This window comes from Petaurus breviceps, unplaced genomic scaffold (assembly GCF_028583685.1).
Source record: "Petaurus breviceps papuanus isolate PSGF00001 unplaced genomic scaffold, PetGlider_PUasm1.0 90779, whole genome shotgun sequence".
Classification (NCBI taxonomy): domain Eukaryota; kingdom Metazoa; phylum Chordata; class Mammalia; order Diprotodontia; family Petauridae; genus Petaurus; species Petaurus breviceps.
Genome location: NW_027187344.1, coordinates 7,346,711 through 7,373,704, shown reverse-complemented (window position 1 = coordinate 7,373,704; position 26,994 = coordinate 7,346,711). Strand labels below are relative to the sequence as shown.

Genomic DNA, 26,994 nt, shown 5'->3' with positions numbered 1-26,994 from the left:
TTCTTTCTTTCTTTCTTTCTTTCTTTCTTTCTTTCTTTCTTCCAAAGAAAAGCAAAGTTTATTAAAAGTTCGCCATATTGGGTAGACTCTTAAGGAGCCTTGGTATCTGTAACGCTTGCATTGGACAAGCAGGCCAGAGCAAGTCTGTGCTAGGTCATTCTATGGCACTCTCACACACATGGGGGCAAGATGGGGTCTTATGTACAGAAAAGTTGTGGCAGGAATCTAGGGGTAATCTAGAGGAGGAGTTTGGGGAAGGTCTTCAGGAGGAGTGAATGAGGTCAGGTAACAGCTGATTTTGATAGTCTCAAGGGTGGGAAGTAGATGGACAATGGAGGACCAAACTAGTAACCAAGGTTTGGGCAGAGCCACAATGAAAGGCCTATGGCCTCATGCAAATGCCTCATCAAATGGGAAGATTCAATCAGAGTTCAAGGGGGTTCAAGGTACAGGCTCCTCAAAGCTTCAAGAAGAGCTCAAGGGGGTTCCCAGAGCCTGCACCTCATCATTCCCCCCTCAAACAAATGTGACCCAAATTCCTTTGGGGTAAAGGGCAAAGGTCTCAGCTTCTGAAAATGCTTCCTACTGGCCCCTGACTACTTTCAAGGATGGTCACAAGCTAGTCCTCATAGGAAACTCTAGAGAACAGAGCTGCAGCCTTCCCTTATTCCAATGCTAACTTTTTGTTTTGTCAGTGGGGGTAAAAACCCTCCATGTTTCTTCTTTTTCATTTTGGAGGTGGATCCTCAAGCAGGACTAGAGCCATTAAAAGATGTGCCCTCTCTAGGATGCATCAGAGTGAGGGTTCTCCTTTCCCTGGTCTTTGCAGCCCCCGATTGGCTAACTCCTAACTAACACAGCTGCTAGTGCAAGGAAGAAACAGTGACAGTGGAGGCTAGCCAGGGAAACTGCCCTGGATTGGAAAACCAGGGCTTTGGGAGAAGGCGAAGTTGGGCTGGAGCCTTGGACAGATTCAGACTCTGCTAGAGTACAAGTGGTGAATAATTTCCCAGTCTGAGTGATATAGATAGGTCCCTTCTATATTTTTTCCACTAGACAATGATTTTATATATACACATATAAAATATACACACAATATATGTATACAATGTATACATGTTAATATATACACATATGCTATTTATGTACACACACACAGTTAGTATTTATATAGCCCGTTAAGGCTTGCAGAACACTTTATACAAGCTAGCTCATTTGATTTTCACAACGACCCTGTAAGGTAGTTGTTGCAGAGTTCTTTGAGTCATGTCAGACTCTTTGTGACCCTATTTGGGGTTTTAAAGGCAAAGATACTGAAGTGATTTGCCATTTCTTTCTCCAGCTCATTTTCCAGATGAGGAAACTGAAGCAAACAGGGTTAAGTGACTTGCCCAGGGTCATACTGCTAGTAAGTGTCTGAGGCAGGACTTGAATTCAATCAAAGTTGAGTCTTTCTGGTTACAAGCCCAGTGCCTATCCACTGCGCCACCTAGCTGCCAGGCAAAGTAGGTGCTAGCATTCTTCCCATCTAACTGCCTGAGAGGTTTAGTGACTTGCTCAAGGTCACTCAGCTAAGTACCTGAGGCAGGACTTGAACTCAGTCCCCCAAGGATGACTAATTGTTTAAGCCTGAGAATATTCAGTTAAGTGAAATTTCTGCTAAGTCATTTTGCCCCCACTATGCCCAATATTTTTTATTTATATATTTCTAAAAATGTTTTAGCGTCACTGTCCTTTCCCAATGACTCCCTCCACCCCTACTAAAATACTATCTTTTGTAATATTCAAGTGAAACAAATCAACATATTAACCATAACTGAAAATATAGAAATATATGTGTCACTTTGTACCTGTCGTCCATCATCTTCTTTCTGAGAGGCTGGAGGCAGGCTTTACCATCATTTGCCGAAAAATTTTCCTGTTCTGTGGAAATCATTCTCTCTCTCTCTCTCTCTCTCTCTCTCTCTCTTTTTTGCGAGGGGGGAAGACAGGGCAATTGGGGTTAAGTGACTTGTCCAAGATCACAGGGCTAGTAAATGTTAAGTGTCTGAGTCTGGATTTGAACTCAGGTCCTCCTCACTCCAGGGCCAGTGCTCTATTCACTGCACCTCCAAGCCAACCCTTGGAAGTCATTCTTTTTAAGGAAGGTTGAGACTGAGGGAGAAAGGAAGGTCGAGAGAAAGCTCATATTAATAGTAATACCTTATAGCACACTTAGCAGTTTTCAAAGCACTTTCATATACAATATCATGTTCCGTCCTCACAATACTTCCATGAGAAAAGAAGGGCAGGGATTATTAGTCCTGTAGAAGCATATTAAAAGCCTTTTTTATTAAGAAATAATATATCTCTGTAAAGGCATCTCCAGACTTTTGGGGGAAAACCCCTTGGAAAAGAGGACCATAGGTCAGGACAAAAGTACTGGTTTTTGTTAGAAAAATGGAGTAAAGATGACAACCAAATGTAACTACACCTTTCCCAAACTTGAAGTGATTTGGTTATTGACCCATCTGAAGGAAGTCTTCTCTTTACCTGCCCACCTGAAGTGATTGGTAGGCTGGGCCTCCTGCACTGGGAAGGGATTGAGATATCTGTTGGAGGTAGGAGGCTCCTTTGTTTAACTTCATGAGTGAGGCTGACTGGCCCTGGAGGTAGAGGGTAGTGATTTGTATGATCCCTTCTGAAATGTTAACCCAAACTGTATTTTAAGCTATCTTTTCCTTGTTTGAGATTCCTCTGTTACTGGGAATCTTCTTGGGGCAGAAAGTCATGTCCAGGAGCATGGGAGACTATGCCAATTTGGACATCTCTCTAAGTCAGAAATAGCTTAGACGTAAAATGATAAGTTGTTTCTAGCAGACCTGAACCTAAATTGTAGATAGAGTACAGTATTAGTATTAATATTTTTTTTCAACATCCTTATTTTACAGATAAGAAAATTGATGCCACTTAAGGTTGTCACTTGCCCAAGGTCACATAGCAGAGTCTATGACAGAACCCACACTGTGAGCCCAGCTGGGGCTTCTGACTACAGGTTCAAAGTTCTTTCTGCCATGCTATGCTGACTCTCTTTAGAAAGAGTTCAAGACAAGGGCAAGTCACACTATGTGATGCCCTCACCCTGATACAAGAAACCATCTTTATTTTGGTGAAATCAGCTTAAAATGAACTCCATGGGTGGTTTTCAAGGAGAAAATAAGTCAGGGGTTGTGACTTACACAGAGCACTTCTTTTTCAATAACTGCTTTTAAATATAATTGGTTTCTTTTGTAATCCATTGTATTTTATGCATTTTAAAACATCATCCTAAGAAAGGGTTCATAGGCATCATTCTGCCAAAGGGGTAAATGATACAAAAAAAGTTAAGAACACTTTTCAATAAGGTTACTTGAAGCCTAAAAGATGTGTGAGTAAAGCACCAGCTCTGGAGTCAGGAGGACCTGAGTTCAAATCCAGCCTCAGACACTTAACACTTACTAGCTGTGCAACCTTGGGCTAGTCACTTAACTCCAATTGTCCTGCCTTCCCCCCTCCAAAAAGAAAAAAAAAATCAGCACAGCTGATCAATACATTGAAAAAGTCTGAAAATATGTGTAATGTACCCATTGTCATCCTCCCGTCTCCAGGAAGGAATAGACGAGGGATATCTTCTAATATATAATATCTAATAATGAAGATTCAAGTCCTGAAGGATCTTTTTATTACATTTACTTTAGTTTTTGGGGGGGGGCATTTGTGGTTGTTCTTTCCATTTAGATTGTTGCAGTTATTGTTCATATTGTTTTCTTGACTCAGCTTACTTCATTTTGCATCAGTTCATATAAATTCCATGCTTCTCTATTCACATCATTTCTTGTAGCATAGTAATATTCCATTCCAGGTACTATGATTTATTTAGCCATTTCCCAATCAATGGGCATCTACTTTGTTTCCAATTCTTAACTATCACAAAAAAGCTTTTCTAAAATATTTTTGAATATATGGGGATTTTCTTCTTATTGATGACTTTCTTGGGGTATAAGCCCAGCAGTGGATTCTCTGGTTCATAGGGTATAGACATTTTAATCACTTTATTTGCATCATTTCAAATCACTTTTCAAAATAGTTGTAGCATTTCACAGCTCCACCAACAATGTATCAGTGTGCTTATTATTCCACAACCCCTCCAACACTGATTCTTGCAATTTTTTGGTCATTTTTGCCCATTTTCAGGGTGTGAGATGAAATCTCAGGTTTGTTTTGATTTACATTTCTCTAATTAATGATCTGGAGCATTTTTTCATATGGTTGTAATTACTTTGCAATTCTTCTTTTGAGGACTATTTATTCATATCCTTTGATCATTTATCTATTGGGGAATTACATACACACATATGTGTATCTATATAAATATGTGTATACACATACAGATGTAGTTATGTGTTTTTTTATTGTTTATATATATCTTGGATACCAAACTCTTATCAGAGTTTGATAAGAATATATTTTTTTCCCTATTCAACCACTTCCTTTCTTATCCTAGATGCATTAATGTTGTCTTTGCAGAAGCTTTTCAGTTTCAAGCAATCCAAGTTACCTGTTTTATCTTTTGTAATTGCTTCTATCTCTTGTTTGATTAACAGTATATCTCCTATTCATAGCTGTGAGGGCCTTGTTTCTTTTCAGTTTCCACTGAAACTTCCCACACCAACCACTTTGCTAATTCCAAACCCAGTGCTGTAACAATGGGGGTTTATCAGACAACTGGGTCACAGGCCATTGCTCCTACTGTACATACCTTTGAGTCACTCTCCAGAGAGAAGGAAGATCAGAGAAGCAGGTTGGGTGGTGCACTGGAGAGAACCCTGGGCCTGGAGTCAGCAAGATTGGAGTTCAAATCCAACCTCAAATGCTTACTGACTGTGTGACCCTTTGCCAGTTACTTAACCTCTGCCTGCCTCAGTTTCCTCAAGTGCAAAATGAGGATAAAACTCAACCTCACAGGGATGTTGTGAAGAACAAATGAGATATTTATAAAGTGCCTGACACAGAGTGGGTGTGTAATAAATGCTTATTCTCTTTACTCTCTTTTAAGGAGGAAGCTGTGGACAGCACAGGCAAGAGGCAGGCAGATCAAGTGGTTAGAGTCAGACACATGAAGCTGAGAAGCCAGTACTGGCCATTCAGCTGCCCCAGAGCCCCTGCCCAATGTGTTCTCTCCCTCCTCTGTGTGTCTCTCATGGGGGGCGGGGCAGAGGAGGGGGCAGTGGAGGAGGAAGAGGAGTTCAGTCAGCAGCAGCTGCTATGAGTGGTTGGCCAGCTCTGAGGGCCATCGGAGGAGGCATGGAGAAAGGAGGGTCAGCCTCTCTCTCCTGTAGTTTGAGCTCAGCTGCTTCTTCCTTTACTCTGTTCTACCCCTCTGTTAGCTAAGGCATTTGGGCTTTTTGTGCCACAGGAGAAGGAGGTTACTTTGACCTCCCTTCTGGGACCTCTTCCTACCCCAACACATACTTCAAGGGAAGCCTTATGGGTGCTGGAGAAATAAAGGGTAGAGTCAGGGACTAATGTAGCTTCTAGAGTCAGCAGGAAAGAAGAAGTGCAGAAAACTCACAGCTTTGCATAAATAGAATTCTGAAACAGAATGTATCTAGAATGAGCCTTAGAACCATCTATTTCAACTCCCTACATTTTACAGATGAGAAGGGACTTGACCAAGGTCACATAGATAATTCATTGGAGCTAATAGTATAGTATTGTAGGAAGAACATAGAATGTGCATGGTGGAAAAGACTCAACCTTCTCGTTTTACAGATGAGGAAACTGAGACCCAAATTCAATTAGCAAGGACTGGGTTCAAATCCTAGCCCTTCTGCTAATTCTCTGTGACCATGGGCAAGTCACTTTCTCTCAGTTTCCCCATCTGCAAAATGGGGCAGAGGTGTTTGGACTGGATGATCTCTCAAGTCTCTCCCATCTTATGAGAATGACAGAGTTGAGACTGGAAGTCAGGTGTTCTGACACTGTCTGTGATTATTTCCTCTGTACCATACTTGCATCTTCTCTTTTCAAAGGAATTTGTTTAAGGAGATCAAAATGAAAACATCTGTAACAGATGCAATCCCAAACTCACCATATCCAAGAAACTTTCCCTGATTAGCTCCACCCCTTGCTGATCATTCTTTTGGCCTACATTCCAATATGCACTTGGGAATACAGTTTCTATTTCTTGTATTTATTCATGTCCAGCTTTGCAATTTTTCCCTAGTCATTTCATGGGTGTAGGTTTTATTTATGAGAGAACTGACTCTGTCAGTTAAACTTAACTCTGTTTTGGCCCCACTCTCCAAATACTTAGGAAAGCACTGTGAATACAGATGATGCTCAATAAATGTTTGTTGAATGAATGCATGAATTAATAAGTTAATCCATCCACACTCAATATAGGGTCAGGAACTGTTATAAGATTTCACAGAAATTTGGGGCTGAAAGGTACCATAGGCTATCAAATGGCAGATCTGGAAGGGGCCTTAGAACACAGTGTGTTATGTTAAAGGTGGAAAGATGGCAGACTGGAGATGACTTACTCCATGTTAGAGAGGAAGTAACTAAGACCCAGAGGAAGGCCCTGGGGGAAAAAAAAAAGACTGGAAAAGAGGAAGTCAAATAGAAAACCTTGAAAGAGAGGGGCCTCAGAGAAGAGAGGCTTTGAAGCCTCCTAAAACTAGATTCAGCTTACAGTAAAATGAATACAGAAGAGAGGACCCAGGGCGCATACCAATTAGGCCCCAGGTGTGGCAGTGACTGGTCACTGGGATGCAGTAGCCAGCCAAGTCTGCCGAGCCCTGTCTTAGGATAGGGCCAGCAGTGCCTGGGTGGCCAAGACAGGGAATTACAGCTGCCAAACTCCAGTACCCCAATCAGGGTGGTCACATTTGCTTCCTTCTTTGACAAAGGGTATGCAGTTATAATCATAGACTATTGGTTTTGCAAGGGTCCACTGAGATCCTCTAATCAAGGATCGAGGAGCTCTTAACCGTTATCATATTGTAGACCCCTTGGGCAGCCCAGCGAAGCCTAACAAATCTTTCTCAGAATGATGTGTGTATACACATGTATGTATACATGCACACAAATGTGTGTATAAATACAATATACATATAAGATAGAAATGCATAAATAAAAATGCATAAGATTACAAAGAAAATCAATTATATTAAAATACAATTTTAAGATTTTTTTTTTTTTTTTTTTTAAAAAAAGGTCATAAGCCCCAGGCTAAGAACTCCTGAACTCTAGGGCAGCCCTCTCATTTTACTGAGGCCCAGTGTCACATACAGTCAGTAGCGGAAGCCTGCCCTTCTGTTCAGAAAACTGATTGTATGTCAAAGAGTTAGGATCCTCCCCTCCTCTTATGCTGGCTTGCTCTTTTCATTTCATCTCACTGGCTTCTGGTTTGGTTGGTTGATGCAGGAATGTGAGTACCTGGGAGGAGAGAGGAACCACGGAGGGGGTTAAGTGACTTTCCCAGGGGCACACAACTTGTAAATGTCTGAGGCCAGATTTGAACTCAGGTGCTCCTGACCCCAGAGAGGGTGCTTTATCCACTGTGCCACCTAGCCACTCCTGTATGTGACTTTCTTGACTGACCATCTCAAGTCAACAAACATTTATTAAGTGCTTACTTTTGGGGAGGCACTATAGTAAATGCTGAGGATACAAAGAAATTCTAAAACAGGCTATGTCCTGAGGGAGCTCACGTTCTAATGGGGGAGGCAGCATGTAAACAACTATGTTCGTATATAAATGGGAAGTTATCTCAGGGAACATACCCACAGTTGAGGGGATGGGGGACCAGGAAAGACCTTGCAGAAGGTGGGATTTGAGCTGGGTCTTGAAGAAAGCAGGAGGCAGAGACAAGGAGAGAGAGCATTCCAGGCATGGGAGACAGCCTATAAAAAGGCACAGAGTGTGGGGCAGCTAGGTAGTACAGTGAATAGAACAATGGCCCTGAAGTCAGGAGGACCTGAGTTCAAATCCAGCCCTAGACACTTAACACTTACTAGCTGTGTGACCTTGGGCAAGTCACAACCCAAATTGCCCTCCAAAAAGCAAAAAAAAAAAAGTCACAGAGTGTGGGGCAACTAGGTGGCACAGTGAATAGAGCACCCACTGGCCCTGGAGTCAGGAGGACCTGAGTTCACATCCAGCCTTAGACACTTAACACAAAAACTAGCCGTGTGACTTTGGGCAAGTCACTTAACCCTAATTGCCCTCCAAAAAAAAAAAAAGCAAAAAGGCACAGAGTGAAGAGATGAAGTGTTATATGGGAAGGAACAGTGATAACACCAGTGTCACTGGATCATACAGTGTGTGGAGGGGAGTAAGAAGACTGCAAAGGTGGGAAGGGGTCAGGTCATGAAGGACTTTTAAAAGCCAAACTGAGAATTTTATATTTGATCCTAGAGGTCATAGGAAGCCACTGGAGTTTATTTTAGTGGGAGAGTAACATGGTCAGACCTGCATTTAATTTAATTTATTTATTTGGTGAGGCAGCTGAGGTTAAGTGACTTGTCTGAGGCTGAATTTGAACTCAGGTCTTCTTGACTCTTCGTCTGGTGCTCTATAGACCTGTATTTTGGAAGATTACTTTGGCAATTGATTAGAGAATTGGATTAGAATGGGGAGAGGCTCCAGATAGATGGATCAGCAAGCAGGCTATTACAGTAGTCCAGGCATAAGATGATGAGGGTCTGCACTAGGGTGGTGTCAGTGTCAGAGGACAGAAGAGGGTGTACATGAGATGTTAGAAGAGATGTGTGTAATGACAGGACTTGGCAACACCACCCCTCCTGTCTTTGCTACTCATACTCAGAAATGCTCAGCATATAGTTCTGCTATGGTGCTTGTTTCAAAAACTGAAATTTGTTCCAGCACGATTGAAATATTAAGGAACATTTTGAGCGTAACTTCAATTTCGTGATTTTTTTTTGTCTTTTTAGAGGGGGAAGGCAGGGTAATTGGGGTTAAGTGACTTGCCCAAGTCACACAGCTAGTAAGTGTTAAATGTCAGAGGCCACATTTGAACTCAGGTCCTCCTTGACTCCAGGGCCAGTGCTCTATTCACTGTGCCACCTAGCTGCCCCTAATAACTCCAATTTCAAGTTTACTTATACACAATTTCTTCCAAGAGGAACAGTGAGAAAACAAAAAACGGCATTACATAATAACTCACAAGCTACAACCTTTCCAATGCCCACTTTCACAAGCAAACTTTAGGACTTTTGGAAGGAAAAGTGTTGTGTTTAATGTGTTGCTAAATTTTTGATCCTTTTTCCCCTAATTCCATTTTCCTTATAAGCCTTGTGATTTTTGCATAGGAGAGTACTTTTGCAGGGGGGGGAGGGGGACGGGGAAAAAGATGCCTGTGTTCCATTAGAGCAAAACTGACTGAATTTTCCTTCACATCCCATCAGGTAGACCCAAAGTCACTTCTCCCAGCCTCCACTCTCCCCACCCAAATTCTGGAGAAAAAATGGAAGTTTTAGGGAATGTGAGAAAGAAAACAAACAAAAGTCCCGGAAGAATATGAATCCTTTATATATACACATGACTTCATATTTTCCCAACATACTTGTATTTATTTAAGTAGATTTATGTCTGATCTGTAAAATTGAATTACTCATACTTTGCTTGCTTGAAGGCAGGGGGTTGAACCAGACAATCTTTTAAGAGGTCTTCTAAGCTCTGAGATCTATCGTTCTTCCTTCTGAAAGGTTCAAAGTGGCAGTACTTTCCTATAAATTATCAGAAGACCTTAAAGAGCTACAGAAAGATTCATATCCCACCTCTGAGGCTTTTTGTATGACTTATCTGGGTCTCATTTTCCTCATCTGTAAAAATGAGGGGGGCTGGGCCACATGGCCCTGAGATCCTTTTGAACTCCAGGTCTATGATACTATGATGTCATTTGATCCTCATAGTAGTCCTTAGGGAATAGGGATAGGTAGGTCAGATATTTATAGTCCCATTTTACAGATGAGCAAATTGTAGTTCCAAACCCTTAGCTTGCCCAGGATCACAAAATGTAGTGCCTGAAGCTCAGACTAGAATCCTTGGCACTGCATCAGGCTGTCTTGGGAAGGGGAGGCACAGAAGCCATGATGTGTCTGGCCAGGTACAATTGAGAGTATTCAAACCTTGCTGAAAGACACTCCTCTCCCCCATTTTGTATCTGCCTCCCTCTCTAGACTTTAGAGAGAAACTGTGAATTAACTGCAGCGCTGAGCACATCCCGTGCCCGTAGTAGGTGCTAATCTTCTGTTTGTTGAATGAATGAATTAATGACAGAGCTTATCCAACCAATATCTCTTGTTTAGGCAGATCATAGAGTCTGGCCTCTCCCTTCGGTGTCACCCTGGAGCACAGAAACCTGCCTTGCCTATTGGCTTGTGGAGGGAGTCTGTAGGCAAATGAACATTTGTGTCAATGAATGCCCCCTCTCCTTGTCTTCCCCACCCCTGAGGACTGTTCCTCTCTCTCTCAGGAATTTCTCTGTGACCAGAAGTACAGTGATGAAGAAAACCTGGAGGAAAAGCTCACAGCCTTCAAGGGTAAGCCTGGGCTGGTGGCCCCCGGGACTCCTCTGGGAGGGCTTCCAGATGAAGCCCACTGTCCTGGGAAAGCCCAGGGCCAGTTGCTATTGACTCTGTCCCTTGTTCCCTTTGGATTCATTCCTTGGGAAGCAACAAAGCAGCCAGATAGATCTCTGTCCCATGGGTCTGGGCCATGACCTTATATCCATTTTGGAACTCACCCTGTCCCTTTTTCCTTTGTGTTTCTTTGTGGAATCCAGGCCGGATACACCGGGTGTGGGGTTCCCAGCGAACCCCACCGAGGGGAGAGTTCTTGCCCTCCTGTTCCTTTCTTGGTCCCTCAGACTGGCACTCACTTTGGCCTTTCCTGTTCAGAAGATGCTTGCCACACCTTTAGGGCTTCCTGCCCTACAGTCCACCCTTGGCAGGACCCTTCCTCTTTTCCTCTCCTCCTCCCCTGCCTCAGGTCTGCAGGGCTGGCTTTTTTCTGCTTTGCTACCCGAGCCCCACTGGCTCTCTGTAGCCTTGCACAATCAGTCCATTGTGAGCTGCCCTCTCCCCCTCCAAGCAGAGTGTCTCAGGAGCCCCTGTGGAGAATGGGCATTTGTGCAGCTGCACCGGGGCAGGGGGGCAGGATTTCTGCCCATTGAATCCCAGCAGCACGGGATGAAAAGAAAACACGAACATGGAGCCCATGTTGGAAAAAAGGCAGCATAAAGACTCTTCTGTCTCAGGCCATGCCTTCCAGCTTCCAGCCAGCAATCCCCCCCTCCCCCAAAGAGGAAATATATATGTAAGGAGTGTGAGCGGGCAAATCTTTTCTGGATGGATCCATACACATGGGGCAAAGGAAGCTTTGTCCTTGGGCAGGACACACAAGCAGTAATATATAACTTCATGACCCTAAGCAGACAAACTTTATGACGTGCTAATCAGTTAGTCAGTCAACAAATATTTACTACTCTCTTACAAAGTGCCAGGCACTGTGCTAAGGTCTGGGGTTACAAAGAAAGACCAAAAAACACAGTCCCTGCCCTCAAGTAGCTCACTGTTTAAAGAGGGAGACTGTATGCAAATAATTGGTTACATACAAGGTAGATATAGGACTGGTGGATGGCAATCTCAGAGAAAAGGTGCCAGTGGCAGAGAGGACTGAGAAAGGTCTCTTGCAGTCTTTCTTTTTTAAATTGATTTTTAATTTTCAGCATTCACTTTTATAAGATTTTGAGTTCTAAAATTTTCCCCCTCCCAAGACAGCATGCAATCTGATGTTCATGTACAATCCTATTAGCCTTATTTCCGCATTAGTCATGTTGTAAAAGAATCAGAATAAAAGGGGAAAATCAAAAAAAAGAGAGAGAAAATAGTCTGCTTCAATCTGCATTCAAACTCCACAGTTCTTTCTCCGGATGTGGATAGCATTTTCCCTCACGATTCTTTTGGAATTGTCTTAGATCATTACATGGCCTCTTGCAGTTTTAAAGGGAGCCAAGGAAACAAGAGTTGGGTAGGCATGCGAGACAGTCAGTGGAAAGATGTGGCATGGACAGAAAATTGAGTGTCTGGGGATATAATTACAAGCAAAAACAAAGACAGTTCCTGCCCTCAAAAAGCTTATATTCTAATGGGGAAAGGGGGAGATGATACCAAAAAAGGGAGCTGAAAAGGCAGGGGGAAAAGGAAGATGGAGAAGGTGTTGTGTGACGGGATGTGGTCCTCAGAGTCAGAAGCACAGCCAGGAAGAGAATGAAGCTTAGCTGGTTTGTGCCCATTCCCAAAATGAAGTGTCCAGAAGAAACACACCAGTAGATAAAGGAGACCTGCATGGGGGAGGGATGTTCCAGGGTGAAAAGGCAGCTGGGTCATGGTGGCAAAGTCCAGAGAGGTAAGAAAGCAGGAAAGGTGTGGAGGGAACAGGTTATACAAAGCATAATGCCAAACAAAGTAGTTTATATTTGATCCTGGAAGTAACAGGGAGCCATTGGCATTTAATGAATAGGATATAACATGATCACACTCGCCCTTCAGGAAAATCACTTTGGCAGCTGAGTGGAGGAAACACTTGAGGTAAGGCAGTCCCCTCAACAAGTAATAGGAAACTTCAGAAGGTGGGGGAATGTTGACTTTAAAATGCCTGTAGGACATCTGGCTCAAGAGGTCCAAGAGGCAGTTGGAGCTTGGTGACTGAAGCTCAGGAGAGAGACTAGGTCTGGATGTGTAGGTCTGAGAATCATCTGCATACAGATGATACTTGAGCTTTTGGGAGCCAAGGAGGTACCAAGTAAGAGAGTTTAGAGTGAAAAGAGGAAGCTCAGGACAGAATCTCAGAGGATGCCCATGGTTAGCTGACATGACACAGATAGAAACCTAGCAAAGGAGACTGGGGAGGAGAGGTTGGACAACATTCCCTTTCATTACATTTCTTTTGTCCCCTTAATCTCATAGATAACTAGGCTGCCTTTCTTCCAAGTGGTTCAAAGAATCTCCCATGTGCCATCTCTGTGATCACTTTTTTTGGAAAATTAAATGTTTTATTAAAAACATTACTACAAATCAATATAACCAACTAAACTTGGTTAGTACATGTTTACGTCTTAATTAATTTCAGTGAAGTATCATAAAAACTTTTCGATCCTCTCTAATTTAATTTAGCCACCTTAAATTTCCCTTTCTTTAAGACTCAGGAAAAAAAGGGGGGGGGGAAGAAATTTCCATGATAACTTTATTATGTATTTAAAAGAAATAGCAAGTTGTACATAATAGGATTTGCAGTTTCACGTGCAGTCATTTAAAATATATATATATTATATTATAGAAATGCTTGTTTTATTCCATAAATTAAAAATTAAATAAATTTTTAAAAATTCACAAAGACCAAAAATCCCAGTTTCTGCAAAACACCTTTTAGTCTCTAAGTGCACATCAGAATTTCTTGTTTTCTCATTTATTGTGCTCTCCTATAGTCATAGTGTATTCTGTTCTTCTAGTTTTTCTTTTTTTTTGGGGGGGGGGCGGGTTTCTTTGCATTATTCCATAAAGGTCAGAGTTATAGAATCATAGATCCAGAACTAGAAGGTAACTTAGCAGCCATTGGTCCAACTCCCTGATTTTTCAGATAAGGAACCAGGAGCTGAGAGGTCAAAAAAGTTGCTCAAGGTAGTAAGTAGTAGAGGTAAGATTCAAACTCAGGACCTCAGACTCCAAATCCAAAACTCTTTCCTTCTTACCATAATTCATTATAAAGTGTTTTTTTTAATTCCTCTAACTTATTGGTCTCATGCATTACAGTATTCAATTAAATTGATATATCATAATTTAACCCTGAATTACCCTATTGTTAGATATTTCAGTTGTTTTTTGGTCTTTGTTTTGCAATTATATATATATATATATGTATATACATATGTATACACACATATATTTTTATATCACACACACACACACACACACACACACACACACATATATATATATATATATATATATATATATATAAATGCTGCTTTGAACATTTTTAAAACAGATTGCTCTTTTTAAAAATGGCTCTGTAAGGGTGTATTCCCAAAGATTGGGTAGAAGGGTGTGATTATTTTTGTAACTCTTACTACACATTGCCAGGCTGTTCCCTAAAAAGATTCTGCAAGCTTGTAATTCCACCAGTAATGAATGGATGTACTTGTTTCTGCATAATTTCTTATTTATCTTCATAGTATTACTGAGAGACAGGGAGGAAGCAGGTAACATTACCTCCGCTTTCCAGAAAGGACTGCTAAGTCTCAGAGAGGTTAAACACTTCCTTTCAAGATAAACTGGATGCCAGTGGAGGAACGTGAATAAGGATGAAAAAAAATGCTGATTCTCTTGAGTGGATTGCCAAGAAAATGATCATCACTGTACTTCTTTATGTACTTTCAAGTTTATAAAGTGTTTCCCTCACAACAATCCTATGAAGTAGGTGTGGGCGTGTCATCATCATCCCCATTTTACAGACGAGAAAATTGAAGCTCAGAGTTAAGCAACTTGCCCACAGTCACACAACTAAGAAGTCTTAAAGCTGGGACTTGAACCCAAGCTTTCTGACTCAGTCTGGTGCTCCTTCCTCTCCCCTTTCCTGTTTCTCTGAACCAACTGACATTGAGATAGTCTGACTCATTCATGAAGTTCTTGTTTGCTGCTTTCCCTGGGCTCCAGCTAACATAGACTCTTACTCTGTCTTCCAGAGAAATATATGGAATTTGACCTGAACAATGAAGGAGAAATTGGTAAGTCAATTCACTAAGGACTGAGCAGGGCTGGGAAATTCCATGGAGGTAGGTTGTTGTGGTTGTGGTTCATTCTTGAAGAGGACTATGTTATCAGGAAGATGGTGTCATGACTTGCAAGTGAATTGGATTTAAGTGAGAGAGGGCTGTGCAGCCTCACTTTCTCCTCCAGAGCCATCTGGGTCCAGTGGCCAGATATAGATCAGTACAACTGGAGATGGTCTAGCATGGAGGTGGGAAGGGAAATGCATGCATACAGAGGACATACCCAAGGGTGATGGGTAAGAGTCCACCCTGACCTTGTTGGGAGAGAATGACAGAATTTAAAAGGGAAAGGGATCTCATTAACCAACTCATTCGACTGATGCCTCACAAGTGAGCATCCAGCCTCTGCTTGAAGACATTCAAGGAGCAGGGTCCCACTATCTCAGAAAGACCATTCCATTTTAGAAAACTCTTAACTCTTTGGAAGCTTTTACTGTTATCAAGGCCAACTTTACCTCTTTGTTACTTTTCTTCTCCCCTCTCCCCATTTTTGTATCATTTCAAGAGAAATTTGAGCTTTTAGGATGTGTATTTAATGTTTCAGGGTTTTTCCAGACTCCAAAGTAAAAAGCTTTTACTGGGGCTAATTGGCTACTGCTGAAACCAGAACTAGCCTCTGGCCTTGCTGATATCCTTTCACTTCTCACTCCTCTTTGGGTCGTCCATTTCTTCCAAAGTCTACCTCCATACTCAGAAATTTGCCTGAAATTTTAGATCTGAGAAGGAACTATGGAGAATGAAAGATATTGAGCTGGGTCCTGGCTCCAGATATGTTTCTACTATTTTAGTAGCAGACAAGGAAAAGTCAAATGCCTTTAGAATACCTTAGCTTCCTGTTCTCATACTATTTCCCTCACTTTTCTTTTTAAATAATCAAACAGGGGCAGGTAGGTGGTGTAGTGGATAGAGCACTGGCCTTGGAGTCAGGAGGACCTGAGTTCAAATTTTCCCTCAGTCATTTACTGGATATGTGACCCTAAGCAAGTCACTTAACCCCAGTTGCCTCCCTCCCCCCTCAAATAATCAGACACAATAAAAAATATTTTTAGAAAATTAAGCAGCTTGAGCATAGTGGATAGAAAGTAGGCCTTGGACTCAGAATGTCCTGCCTCTGAAACATGCTGGGTGTGTTCCTCTGGATAACCCTCTATGTCAATAAACCTGTAAACTATAGGCCAGTAAAGTCTGCTGCTGGGAAAATTCTAGAATAGATCATTAAAAAAGATGGTTGGTAAATATTTAGAAATGGAAACCATCATTACAAATATGGCTTCATCAAGAATAGGTCATGCCAGACTAAACTAAGTTCCTTTTTGGACAAGACTAGCTTAGAATACTATGGATATGGTTCACCTTGATAAAGTATCTCATACCATTTTAATAAATAAGGTAGAAATATATAGGTCAAACAATAGTACACTCAGCTCTGCACAGAACTGGTTGAGTAGCCAAACTCAAAAAATAGTTGTTACTATTTCTATGTCAAGGTGGCAGGAAGTCTCCAGAGAAATGCCTCAAGGATCTGTGCTTGGCCCTTTATCAATTACTTGGATAAAAGTGGATGGGATACTGATCAAACTTGCAGATGACAGAAACCTAGGAGCCTACTGGCTTTCCTGGCTTCCCTCAAGTCCCAGCTACAATCCCATCTTTTACAGCAAACCTTTCCTGACCCTTCTTAATTCTAGTTCCTTCCTTCTTTTAATCATTTCCTATTTTTCCTGAATGTAGCTTGTTTATACATATTTGTTTGCTTGCAGTCTCCCATTAGATGGTGAGCTCCTTGAGGGCAGGGACTGTCTTTGGCCTCTTTTTGTTTCCCCAGAGTTTAGCACAGTACCTAGCACATAGTAGGCACTTAGTAAATGTTTATTGACTGACTGAGTTACCCCCATCCCCCATCCAATCTGTTGCCAAAGCCTGCTGATTTCACCTTTGCAGCATCTCTAGAATATAGACCAGGCCCTCATCACCTCACACCTGGGTTGTTACAATGACCTGCTGGTGAGTCTGCCTGCCTCAAGTGTCTCCCCACTACAATCCATCCTCCATTCAGTCCTTAAAATGAATTTCCTAAAGCGGAGAGCCAACCATATCATCGCCCTATTCAGTAAACTCCAGTGACTCCCTATTGCCTCCAGGATCAAATCCAAAATACTCACTTTGGCCTTCAAAGTCCCTCCTACCTTTCCAGTCTTCCTGCATCTTATTTATGAATGACTATCCTTCAATCCAGTGACGCCAGCCTCCTGGCTGTTCCACAACCAAGATACTCTGTCTCTCAGCTCTGGGCATTTTCTCTGGCTGCTTCTCCCTCCTCTGCTCTAACTACTGGCCTCCCCAGCTTCCTTTAAGTCCCAACTAAAATCTCACCTTCTACAGGAAACCTTCTCAAACCCCTCTTAATTCCAGTGCCTGCCCTCTGCTAATTATCTTCTATTTATCCTGTACACAGCTTGCTTTGTATATATTTGTTTGCTTGTGGTCTCTTCCATTAGATTGTAAGCTCCTTGAAGGCAGAAGATATCTCTTGCCTCTTTTTGTATCCCTAGTTCTTAGCACAATGCCTGGTATGTAGTAGATGCTTAATAAATGTTTATTGATTGATTAGATAGCTAACACAGTAGATGACAGTTAGGATCCAAAAGGACCTTGACAGGCTAGAGCATTGGGCTAATCTAATCTAATAAGGGATAAATGTAAATTCTTTTGCTTGGTTACAAAAAAAATCAACATCACAAACATAAGATGGAGGTGGAATGAATAATTCTGAAAAAGATCTGGGAGTTTCAGTGAGAATGCAGGCTCAATAAGAGTCAGAGGCTATCAAAAGATCCTCTAATGCAATCTTGCGCTGTATTTTGAGGGGTGTAGTTTCCATAATAGGAAGGTATACTTTGCTTACATCAGACCTCAGATGTAATATTGTATTAACTTCTGGGAATCATGGTTTAAGAAGTGTCTAGAAGAAGGCAAGGGTCTTGAGCATGCCATTCAAAGATCAGTTGAAGGAATTGGGTGTGTATCTTAAAGAAGAAAAAACTTAAGCAGGACTTGAGAGCTGCCTTCAGCTATCTGAACAGTTATCTTATATGGAGAAGGGATTAGATTTGGTTTGAGGGGCCCCTCAGGGCAAAACCAAGAGCTGTGGTTGGATGAAAGGAGGAAAAATTTCAGCTCTTTGTCAGGAAAAAAAAAAACAACTTCCTAAGAATTAGAGCTGTCCAAAAATGGAATGGGCCACCCAGCCTGGCCAAGAGAAGCCATGGCCTCCCTGTCTTTGGAGGTTTTCAAGGAAAGGCTGGATACCAATAGCTAAATAAGTGAGAATGAGGATTCTTTTCATCTGTGATCTGAACTAGGTAGCTTCTGAGATCCCTGCCAACTCCCAAAATCTTTAATTCTGAGAAGCTGCAAAGCAGATGTCAGTGTGCATTAGTCAAGAGAATTGCTTTGTTGAGAGTTCACCATACTGATGAAATCACAGGTTGTGACCATGCATACATATACATATATATGTGCATATTTATGATAGATGAAATATGTATTTTGAGGAAGATAATATGGCTTTTCTCTATTTTTTGGTACAAGCCTAGGTAGGCAAAGTGCCACTAACATCTCTTTGTAAAGTGCAAGGGTAGGAAGTTAGAAGACAGAGAAACAGCTGGTCTTTTGAGGGGAAAACAGTAAATATTTTAAAATATGTTATTTGTCATATAGGATGGCTTTCTGAGAGGTTGTTTGTCCTTCATTCTCAAAGAGAACCATGGCATCAGGAAGGTGATGCCATGACCTGCAAGTGAATTGGATTAAAATGAGGGGGGGCTGTGCAGTCACCAGCCTCACTTTCATCTCCCAAGCCATCTAGGTCCAATGGAAAGATATAAATCAGGATGACTGGAGGTGGCCGAAGATTCTCTGAGAGGTAGAAGGATTAGGATTACTCAGAGAGATTGTAGAGATGTAAAAAACAAAATATCAATAAAATTTTATGTTGAAAATTTTAAGGTGGGGGGGGGGGCTGGTCTCACTCCCATTTGTTCTGACCTCATCCTGAGCCAGTTTCCCTAAGTCTTGAAACTAGCCTGGCAATCTCCTCCCCTAGTGGCTAATAATGCACTGTTTTGAAGGAGAGCAAGGGTGGTGGAGGGGAAGGGGCTGGAGAATGGGGTGGGGTTCTGTCCAAAGCACCAGCTCCACAGGGGTGGGGGTTTTTTTGCCTGTGTGCCTTCTTTGTTTTTCTTGCATTTTTTTCTTGTTTGTTTTCCTGCTCTGCGTGGTATTTTTGGCATCTCAGTTCCTCCCAGCTGGGGAGGTGCCCCTTCACTTCCCTGTGGGGTGGGGGGACATTGTGAGGAGCTGTTCTGCTGAATTGCATAAAGTACAAGTCAGCTTGCCAACTTGCTGCCCCCACCCTACCATGAAGTTAAGAAAGAAGCTGCCATCAACAGAGACCTGGCCCTGCTGCAGGAAGTAGGCAACAGGAGGCAGGAATAACCCCTACTCTAACCTCCTTCAACAAGCCAGCAAACATTTATTAAGCGCCTACTGAATGACAAGACCCTGTGCTCTGCTCTGGGGATGTAAAGACACAGTCTCAGCCTGTGATGAACTTATGTTTTAATAGGAGCTCAGACATACCGAAATAAGTATTGATCAGTCTATTAGCATTTATCAGGGACTTTCTATGTGCCAAGCACTGTGCTAGGCACTGGGGACATAAATAAAAAAATTGAAGCAAGGGGGCAGCTAGGTGGTGAAGTGGATAGAGCACTGTCTCTAGAGTCAGGAGGACCTGAGTTCAAATCCAGCCTCAGAGACTTACTAGCTGTGTGACCCTGGGCAAGGCACTTAACCCTGATTGCCTCAAAAAAATGAAGCAAGCAGTCTACTCTCAAGCTTATATTCAGCCTGGTATATTTCAAGGTAAACTATGATTAGAATACAGAAAATTCCAGTGAGGTAATCCAAAGAAATTTTGAGGCAAATAAAATAATTTGTAGCACAGGATCAAAGAAAACTTAATGGAGGATGTGGGCCCTGAGCTAGACCTTAAAGGAAGAGAAGAATTTTATCAAGTGGAAATATGAAGGGTGTGCATTCCCGGCTTGGGAGCAACAGTGCAGTACAAGACTGAGGAGTGGTTTGGCTGGAACATAGAGTGATTAAAGGAAAGGAGGATGAACTGAGGCCAGAAAGGTGGTTAGGAGCCAGACTGTAAAGGATCTTAAATTCCAGGTCAAGGAGTTTGTATTTTATTCTAGAGGAAAGAGTGAACCCTAGAAGGTTCCTGAGCACGGAGTGGCATGGTCAGACACATTCTGACCCTATTTACATTTTCAAATAATCTTTTAATATTTATTGATATCTTTTATATTATGGTCATTATATCTTGTATATCATCTTCATTTCCCATATGTATCCTTCCCCCTTTCCTACCCAGAGAGCCATCCTTTGTAACAGAAAACAAAACGGGGGGGGGGGGGGGGGGAGGGAGGTATGTAAAAATAAAAAGTAAATCAAACAAGAAAGAAAGTATGTAAAATTTTCTACAAACAGAACCCCCACCTTCTTCTGCCAAGAAAGTGGGAAGGAGGTCCATTTTCTCATCTCTTTGTCAAACCAAACTTTGACACACACCCCCCCCCCCCACTTCTACTGGAACCTACCTCAGCAGCTTCTTAGGAGAGAATTCCCACTTAAAGGTGCTAACGCCCCTTTGGGTGACAAATCACCTTCTCCCACTCCTCAGTACCTTTCTAGAGGAAATCATAACATCTTAAATCTAGGAAAGCTCTTAGAAGAGACAATGACCATAGAATGTCAGAGCTGGAAGGGCCGTTTAGATGTCATCTAGTTCAGTGATGTCAAACTCAAATAGAAGGGATCTCTGCAGACCGCATATTGACTTAGAAAACCACAATTCAGCATTATCTATACTGTATTTTTATTTTTTTAAACACTTCCCAATTACATTTCACTGGAGAGCAGGGACACCTTTGATCTGCTCAACCCTGTTGTCATTCAGAAGAGGAAAGTGATAAAAAGAGAAGAGGAAAATGTATATCCTGGACTGGCAGTCTTTCTTGCATAGACAGTCTGTCCAAGTTCAGTAAATTTGCTTTTTCCCTGGCAGACCTGATGTCCCTGAAGAGGATGATGGAGAAGTTAGGTGTCCCAAAGACCCACCTGGAGATGAAGAAGATAATTTCCGAGGTGACGGGTGGGGTCAGTGATACCATCTCCTACCGGGATTTCGTGAACATGATGCTTGGCAAACGGTCAGCCGTCCTCAAGCTGTGAGTAGCACTCCCCAAATCTGCCTCCACATGCCTCTAAAGCCAAAACCTTTCTATGCTGGCATATTTCCTGACTTGGAACTTTGAATTCTGGTCTCCCTGCTCTCCTGCTTCTGCCCTCCTTACCTCTTTACTGAATATCCACTCCATGGAGTCCCTAGTTTCTCATCCTTGAAGAGCTGTGTACTGGTTATTTGGAGACATCACAGAACAGAAGGATATTAGATCTGAGAGAATCTTAGAGAGATTATTTACTTCAGCCCCCATCTTACGGAGGAGAAAACAGACCTAGAAAGGTGAAGCAAATTACCCAACGTCACATTAAGAACTTAGAGGCACATTTGGGACGAGAATCCCATGAGATAGTGCTCTCAAAACCCTAATGCCCCTTTCAAGGTCCTAGAAACTTTCATACATGATACAGATGGGAATTACTATGATTCAGGTCTTCATCAAATACTGTACCTCTCCATCTGTTTAAATTTATATTGAAGTAGTAATATGGCACAGTGGGCAGCTAGGTGGCACCATAGTGCATAAAGTGCCTGGCCTGGAGTCAGGAAGATTCACTTTCCTGAGTTCAAATGCGACCCCAGACACGTACTAGCTGTGTGATCCTGGGAAAGTCACTTAACCCTGTTTGCCTCAGCTTCCTCATCTGTAAAATGAGCTGGAGAAGGAAATGGCAAATGGCTCCAGTATCTTTGCCAAGAAAACCCCAAATGGGGTTACAGATAGTGAGGCACAACTGAAAAATGAACAACAAAATGTCATAGTGGATAGAGGGCTGGGCTAGGGGTTAGAAAGACCTTGGTTCAAATCCTGCCTCAGACGCTCAATAGGTGTGTGACACTAGACAGCCCAGATGACCTCTTGGAGCCTCAGTTTCCTTATTTGTAACATGGGATTGGACTAGAGGACCCCTAGAGTCTCCTGAAGCTCAGGCATTGTACTCTTTCCACCCGTGCCATGTCCTTTCACTCTATCAGACTCTCACTATCTTTCCATGGGTAGAGCAATGATTCTACTCTGTTCTCAAAGGCTGCCTTAGTTCCTAGTAAAAAAGAATATAACTTTCCTTTAAAAAAATCTATAGCCCTTTTAGTAAAATTGCTATTCCTGAAATGATCATTGCCAATTTTGGTTTCTTTAAATCTCTGTGCAAAGCAGCTAAGGCTGGAAATTGCCAATTTCTTATTATCAGAAGGTAGTAAGTGACTTAAGTCCCTCTGACCCCTACTACCTCAGTGTCTCCGTGACCTTCACTCAAGTAGCCCCAGGCTGTCCCAGGTAGAACCAGTCAGGAGCTGCTCCTAGTCTCATGATCACTGGAAATAGAGAGCCAGAGCCAGAAGTTTCGTTCCCCCACAGACCAGTGGCTCTTAAAGGTATGCAGTGTACTTTGAAGCTCACTAGGTGGTCGGTGAATTTCGTGGAATTCACAATTGCATGCCATGCCTGAGTACCTCCGGAATTTCATGGAACATAACTAGCATGCCACAGCTAGGAATCTCCCAGCATTGCATTATCCCCTTTTGCAGATGAGGAACTTTGACACTGGGAAAGGTTAAAGGGTTCACATTGTCTAATAAGTACCTAAAATGGGATTCGAATCCAGGTTTTCCTGACTCCAGCTTCCGTGCTCAATCTACCAGGAAACCTAGCTGGTCACTTCCACCAATTACTAACCATGTGAGGATGAGTTGTTTAATCACTTTGAGTCTCAGAAAATGAGAGTTTTCCCATCGTACCCTGCTTTCTACATAAGGTTTTTGGAAGGTTCCAATGAGATCACATGTAAAAGTTGTGTAAATAAAAGGCATGTTCCAAGTGTTGGAGAACACATATTCCAACCTAATCCAGTTTTCTTTTCTCCCTCTTGCCCACCTTTAACAGAGTCATGATGTTTGAAGGAAAAGCCAGCGAGAGTGCACCCAAGCCCGTTGGTCCCCCGCCTGAGAGAGACATTGCCAGCCTGCCCTGAAAGTCCCTGCTCTGCCTGCCTGCCTGCTTCCCCGGCCAGCACTCAGTGGGACTGCTTCTCTCTCCTTGTGACTTTTCTTATTTGTTCCATATCATTTTGTGTTTTTTGTTTGCTCCTTGTTGTTTTTTTTTCTTTTTTTACATTAGAAAGTTTTAGTGATTTTTTTTTTAAAGGCACAAACTAATCTGCCTTAGGGGAGGTAGAAATGGGAGGAATTCAGTGCCTTTGGTCCTCTCCCTTCTTTTGTAGAAGGTCTCATCTGACTTGAGTTGAATGTTGGGGTATCACTGATATCAAACCAAATACCCGTCCTTGGAGACCACTATTTCCTTTCTTCCATGAGTTCTCTGAGTGAGATTAGGTGCCCTCCACAGTGAAATAAGGGACTTAGATTTAGGACCTATAATTAGCTTCCCACTTCTGCCAGTAGCTTTTGGGGTGATCTGAGCCAGAATTTCACTTTACCTGCCTCTTAATGTCCCCAACAGAACTCTGGCTTTCTGATGATATAGATACCTTGTCCTTGGATAGCATGCTAGAAGCCCAGGCACATAGGCAAAGCAGCTGGTTTTCCCCATCAACTCTGTGGTCCCAGATGCTCCTAGACCTCTCTGTCTTTTAAAGAACCTGCCATCAGCATTTTTATTTGGGGTGATCTGGGTGTCCTGTAATCGTTTGCTAGCTCTAAGCCCCAACTCCTTTCATCATGAGTGAAGGAAGGAGAAGGTGCTGAAATCAAGCCTCCAGGATTGAGAAGGGAAGAGAATATGGAAGAAAGAGCTAAAAAATTGGGCCCGACAGAGTATCACCAGAAGGTTACCTTTGGGACCTTGCTCTTTGGAAATGAACACATCTAGGGGTCAGTGATGACCCTGAGGGGAACAGCAAACTAACTCCTAGGTGGCTGAGAAGTGAAGGCTAGACTAGACTAGATACTGTCTCTTTCAGGGGCAAGAAAGATGTGAGAAAAAGATGAGAGGGCTTTTGGAGGTTTTCCTTTTAACTGTAGATATGGAAGCATCACAGGGAGTCAGAATAGTCTCAGTCACGTTTCAAGGAAAGATCTTGAAAATAGCATCAGAGGCTGGTGGGGAACTGAGAACCCCAATACCGGAATGTTACACTTGACTCTATAAAGAACTGGCATACGAAGAACATCTCTATGAAGAACTAGGGGAGAGGAGGTAGCCCTTCTGGCCATGACCTGGCTGCTTTTTTACTCCTCGCAGAAAGCTTTAATGCCTAGTTTCCTGAAGACTTCATCTGGCCTTTGTTTTCAAATTGCCCCTCTGGTGTCTCTGACACATCCCTAAGGTGTTGTAATACAGAACCAAAATGTTCGAGCTAGAAGGGTTTTTGGAACATGGAATATTAGAATTGGAGACCCTCTAGTCCAACTTCATTGTTAGTAAATAGCTGAGACTAGAATTGTTTCTTGTGGCAAAAATGGACAGAGAGGTAGTCAGAAAGAAATTCTAAGTATATGCTTTGTGTAAATCCTATACTAGGTGAAGATGACTGGGTATCTCAGTTCACATCTTTATAGTCTAACATTAGCATGAGGAATCCATTTGCTTGGGCTATCGGAATATCATTCCATTCCTCCAAGGACCTCTCTGCCTCCTGCCCTCCCAAGCTTCAGAAAGCTAAATCTTTGAAACTTTTTTAGGAAATTGCAAAGTTAGTCTCTTGATTCCATAGTTAACAGGCAGTGCCCTTAAGTCTGAGCTGCCTAGCCATATGGAGGTCCCTCTGGAAGCAGCATTGCAGTGGGTCTGTGGAAGGGGCTTATTATATAGTATTGACTCACCATCAATAGTATGACAGGATGTCTTTCTGAGCCCCAGGGCAGCAGGTGATCATGGAATGCCAGAGTGGACATCTTTAACAAGAAAGGCATAACTAGAGCTCTGTAGAAAACATGACAAAGATGGACTTTGTCATTGGCTAGGTCCCCTTGGTGGAGTGAGGGTGGATTTTATTACTGGATTATTTGGTGTTGTTAATAACAGTCCTGTGAGGGGGAGGAAGATTGAAAAAAAAAACATAGTCATATATATGTATATTAGGATGGTCCCCATTCTGATCAGGGCTTAGCCTGTGTTGTGCCTTACTCCATTCTTAATTGTGATAGATGCTGCTAAGCAAAGAACTTTCTGAATTAGCTTGGAGGCAGGGTAAATGAGCTAAGATAGAGAGCCATGTCTTTGTTTCATGTGAGCCTACCTGGTCCTGACAGGTTCAGGAGCAAGGAAACCTTTTTGGCTATGAGTGGTTGAATTTTGGCCTAAGTAGCTGCCAACATGTGCAGACATAGTTGAAGTTTAACCTCTGAAACATTCCTCCTTATAAATTCTACCCTTATTATTTCCTTAAGACAACCGACAGAGCTAGCAGCTGACCTGAAATTTCCTCCTCCCTCTTTTAAACTGCTGTCTCTTTTACTCTGGGATGTGCTTTGAGAAAGATGAATTTTGTTTTGGCATCCCAATCAGATACAGATACAATGATTCTCCCTTAGAAGTAAAGAAAGAAGGAGCTGGGCTTCTTTCAATGGGCTCTCTGACTTTCTATGATCCTAGGAAAGCCTTGGGGATCATTTTCTTCTACTTCTCCAAGAAATGGGAGCAAATGATTTGCTCACAAGCTCTGAGAAGAGGCAGAGAAGGAAGTATCACTCTTTGAAAGGGGTTTCCTCTGATAAAACACATCAACTCCTCCATGGCTCCTTGAGACTCACAACTTGTTGGAATTGTCCATCAAACAGAGCCATTTCTGGGAAGGGTGATACCTTGGATGGATCTGAGGAGCTGCCCCTTGCCTCTGCGGCTCACCTTTTCTGCCTTGGACTTACAAGGGCTGGACTTTTGTATGCTGACTTTTTACTTTTGAAAGACCAAGTCTGACCAAGTTGTAACCCAACTAGATTCTGCCAAGGGCTTGGGCCCTTTCTTGTGACTGAAAAGGAAGAGTTCACCGGAGCTGAGTGAAGTGTCTGTATGTTTGTGTGTCTGGGGAGGGGGGATGCCAGGGGGGAGGGTCACTTCTATAGACTGAAAATAAACTGGACAAAATGCTCATTGGCCTGTTTATTTTGGAGTTTCTGGGCCCACTGACATGGGGCTTAGGTTATACACCCTTGATGCAGTTTTATAACTGCAGTCACACCTGCAACCCTGTCCATCAGGAGATGTTTCATTGCCCTGCATCCCTGGATTGAGTCATCATTTCTTGAGAAGCCCTAGCCATGTTCACTTCATTCCCAGTTCAACCACTCTTTGGAATGTTCTGTCTCACCAGCAACCTTGATGCCCCTCTCCCTTCCACTTGTGAAGTAGGAAGTACAAATGTCATGCCCATTGAGGAAATGAAGCTCACCAAGGTGAGAATTGCCCATGGTCACATTCAATTCAATTCCATAAGCATTTGCAAAGCAGTGTAAGGCTGTGAGCTAGGTGCTTGTACCTACGAATTGAATGGGCAGAACTACTGGGGTGGAAATTTCCCCAATGCAGTTCAGCAACTCTTTTCTAACATAAGTATTAGAGAGTTAAATGGGTCACTGAGAGGTTTAGTGACTTGTCTGTGGTCACATAGCTACATGTGGCAAAGGCAGGATTTGAAGTCAGGTCTTCCTAATCCTAAGGCTGACCCTTCACTCTACCATCTGGCTTATATCATGCTGAGGATGGAAGATAAAAATGAAAACCAGACCTGGTTCTAAGGGGCTCACATTCTCCTGGGGTATATCAAATGGACAGAGAGGAGTAAATGCCCAATAATATGAAGAGCAAGAGAACTGGTGGAAACAGGAAAGGACTCCCAGGAAGAGG

At 42.5% G+C, this 26,994-nt stretch overlaps 1 protein-coding gene across 1 annotated transcript in view; it reads left to right on the top strand.

The window, feature by feature from the left end:
- AIF1L (allograft inflammatory factor 1 like) overlaps positions 1 to 26,239 on the top strand; it is a 79,546-nt gene extending 53,307 nt beyond the window's left edge. Inside the window, exons 4-7 of the mRNA XM_069069341.1 lie at positions 10,523 to 10,589; positions 14,792 to 14,833; positions 21,015 to 21,177; positions 23,074 to 26,239. Of these exons, the coding sequence (XP_068925442.1) occupies positions 10,523 to 10,589; positions 14,792 to 14,833; positions 21,015 to 21,177; positions 23,074 to 23,161 (360 nt within the window). The 3' untranslated portion in view covers positions 23,162 to 26,239. The remainder of the gene's footprint in view (positions 1 to 10,522; positions 10,590 to 14,791; positions 14,834 to 21,014; positions 21,178 to 23,073) is intronic.
- Positions 26,240 to 26,994: the final 755 nt, after the last annotated feature.